Raw genomic sequence first — 3,246 nt, 5'->3', positions numbered from 1 at the left:
TTAGGGACATCGGATGCCCTAATCCTCAACTGATGGTAGCCATGTCTCAAATCAATCTTCGAAAACACCTGGGCACCTTGAAACTGATCAAATAAATCATTAATCCTCAGTAATGGATACTTGCTCTTGATGGTGACTTTGTTCAACTATCGATAATCTATACACATCCTCATCGATCCATCTTTCTTCTTCACAAACAACACAGGTGCACCCCAGGGTGAGACACTAGGTCTTATCAATCAAATCTTGCAACTGTTCCTTCAATTCCTTCAACTCTGGCGGGTCCATGCGGTGTGGCGGAATGGAAATGGGCTGAGCGCGGGCCAAATCAATACAGAAATCAATATCCTTGTAGGGTGGCACCCCCGGCAGGTCTGCAGGAAACACCTCTGGAAACTCACGAACAACTGGCACTGAATACATGGAAGGAACCTCCGCACTAGAATCGCTGACATAAACCAAATAAGCTAGGCACCCCTTCTCGACCATATGCCGAGCCTTCACATAAGAGATAACCCTGCTGGTAGAATGGCCAAGAGTCCCTCTCCACTCTAATCGAGGCAACCCCGGCAAGGCTAAGGTCATCGTCTTGGCGTGGCAATCTAATATCGCATGATAAGGTGACAGCCAATCCATACCCAGTATGACATCAAAATCAACCATATCGAGAAGTAGAAGATCTATACGAGTCTCAAGACTCCCAACGGTGACCACACATGAACGATAAACACTATCTACAACCATAGCATCCCCCACTAGATTTGACACATACACAGGAGCACTCAAAGAATCACGGGGCACAACCAAATATGAAGCAAAATAGGATGACACATAGGAGTAAGTAGACCCCGGATCAAATAGAACTGAAGCATCTCTACTGCAAACTGAAACAATACTTGTAATAATAGCATCAAATGACTAAGCCTCAGGCCTGGCTAGGAAAGCATAACACCGGGGCTGGGCCCCACCACTCTGAACTACGTCCCTGGGACGACCTCTAACTGGATAGTCTCCACCTCTAACGGCCTGACCTCTACCTCTAACAGTCTGTCCTCTACCTCTAGCTGCCTGACCCCTGCCTCTAGCTGACTGAGCAGGTGGTGCAGCAACTGGTGCCGGAACTATGGCACGAGAACTCTGATACTATGAGCTACCCGTTGCCCGAGGGCAAAATCTAGCAATGTGCCTCGGATCACCACAAGTATAACATAACCTCGGCTGCTGTGACTGCTGACCCTGAAACTGACCCCGTCGACCTGAGTAACCACCCTGATAACTCTGGAGTGGAGATGCACTAATAGGAGCTGGTGGTGTACTGTAGGCTAGCTGGTCGGAATAATGCCTCTGAGGGCCACGACCACCTGAGACACTGTGGGATGCCTGGAGTGCTAAATGAAACGTTCTGGAAGGATGGCCTCTACCAATAGTACCCCTGCCTCTAGATGAGGCACCGCTGAACTCACCAGAATAACGAGGTCTCTTGTCAGACCCCTGACCTCCCTGAGCAAGAACCATCTCGACTCGTTTGGCGACATTAGCAGTCGCCTGAAAAAATCTCACTCCCAGTCTCCTTAGCCATCTGCAATCTGATAGGCTAAGCAAGTCCGTCAATAAACCTCATCACCCTCTCTCTCTCGGTGGGAAGCAGAAGAATAGCATAACGGGCCAAATCCACGAAACATGTCTCATACTGAGTAATAGTCATACTGCCCTGTTGGAGGCGCTCAAACTGATGGCGACGCTCCTCTCTCAATGTGATAGGCAGAAACTTCTCTAGGAAGAGCTGAGAGAACTGGTCCCAAGTAAGAGCAGGCGACCCGGCTGGTCTGGTCAACAAATAATCTCTCTACTATTTATTGGCGGAACCAGTTATCTGGAATGCAGCAAAATCGACCCCGTTGGTCTCCACTATACCTATGTTCCGTAGAACCTCGTGACAACTGTCAAGATATTCCTGGGGATCCTCTGAAGTAGCACCACTAAAATGAGCTGGGAAGAGCTTGTTAAACCTGTCAAATCTCCACAAAACCTCAGAAGACATAGCTAACCCATCATCGGTCTGTGCCGCAACAACCGGCTGAACTACTCCGACCGGCTGAGCTGGTGGAGCCTGATATTGGGAACTATCTGCTCCGGAGCGGGAGTAGTGGGAGTCTGGGCTCCTCCCCCAGCCTGAGAGACGGTTGGTGCCATGGGAAATGTGCTAATCTGGGCCACACTCTCCATAAGTCCCACTAATCGGACCATAGTGTCCTGAAGTACTGGGGTGGCAATGAACCCCTCCGGAACCTGAGTTGGTCCGGCTGGAACAGTCTGGACTGGAACCTCCTCGTCAAGCTCTATCTGAGGCTCTACTCTTGGGGCTGCTGCTTGGGCTCTGGGCTGAGCCCTGCCCCTACCTCGACCTCTGGCACGGCCTCGGCCTCTACCCCTCATAGGAGTTGCCACTGGAGGCTCTGGCTGCTGCTCAGCTAAGGAAGTAGTACGTGTTCTCTCCATCTGCGAGAGAATAAGAGTAGAAGAGTTCAATCAGTATTGAGAAAACAACATCCCACGACAGAGGAGAATAGAAGTGAAATTTGTTCCTAAACTTCATAGCTTCTGGAAGATAAGCACAGACGTCTCCATACCGATCCTCCAGACTCTACTAAGCTTGCTCGTGAATCGTGAGACCTAGGTAGCCTAGTGTTCTGATACCAACTTATCACGACCTGGAATTCCCACCGTCGGGACCGTGATGGCGCCTAACATTTCACTTGCTAGGCAAACCAACATTAGAGAATCATTAAACCAATTCTTATCATATTCAGTAAATAACAGCAAATTAGCTAAAGTGAAATATAATGAGTGCGGAATAATATAAAAACTGTATTAATTACTATCACCCGGATCTGGAGTCACAATTCATGAGCATTCTAGAATTCACTATAAGTAATAGTCTGAAAGAAATACAACTGTCTGAATGAAAGAAACAGTAGAATAGAAAAATATAGACGAGGACTTCAAGGTCTATGAACGCCGACAGATCTACCTTGAGTCTCCGGATAGCGGTCCAATAGCAAAATCTCAATCAACCCGAGCCGGTACCAAAATCTGCACAGAAAGTGCAGAGTACAGTATCAGAACAACCGACCCCATGTACTGGTAAGTGTCGAGCCTAACCTCGACAAAGTAGTGACGAGGCTAAGGCAAGGCACCTACAAATCAACCTGTATAATTTAACAGTGTATATATAAATAACAGTAA

At 48.1% G+C, this 3,246-nt stretch overlaps 1 protein-coding gene across 1 annotated transcript; it reads right to left on the bottom strand.

The window, feature by feature from the left end:
- Positions 1 to 225: 225 nt before the first annotated feature.
- Positions 226 to 2,041, bottom strand: LOC138896332 (uncharacterized). The gene is made up of 2 exons (XM_070181132.1): positions 1,915 to 2,041; positions 226 to 884 (listed from the first exon to the last, which is right to left on the bottom strand). The coding sequence occupies exons 1-2, from the start codon at positions 2,039 to 2,041 to the stop codon at positions 226 to 228; spliced, it is 786 nt and encodes a 261-aa protein (XP_070037233.1).
- Between the last annotated feature and the right edge of the window lie 1,205 nt (positions 2,042 to 3,246).

This window comes from Nicotiana tomentosiformis, chromosome 7 (genome assembly GCF_000390325.3).
Source record: "Nicotiana tomentosiformis chromosome 7, ASM39032v3, whole genome shotgun sequence".
NCBI lineage: Eukaryota > Viridiplantae > Streptophyta > Magnoliopsida > Solanales > Solanaceae > Nicotiana > Nicotiana tomentosiformis.
The sequence above is the reverse complement of the archived record's forward strand: the minus strand, read 5'-3'. Positions and strand labels throughout refer to the sequence as shown.

Excerpts from the sequence above, each read along its gene's own strand:
- LOC138896332 (XM_070181132.1), bottom strand. The coding sequence starts at position 2,041 with ATGTCTTCTGAGGTTTTGTGGAGATTTGACAGGTTTAACAAGCTCTTC. Across the intron at positions 885-1,914 it reads CGAGGTTCTACGGAACATAG|TTTGCAGTAGAGATGCTTCA; the intron begins GTATAGTGGAGA and ends GTATTGTTTCAG.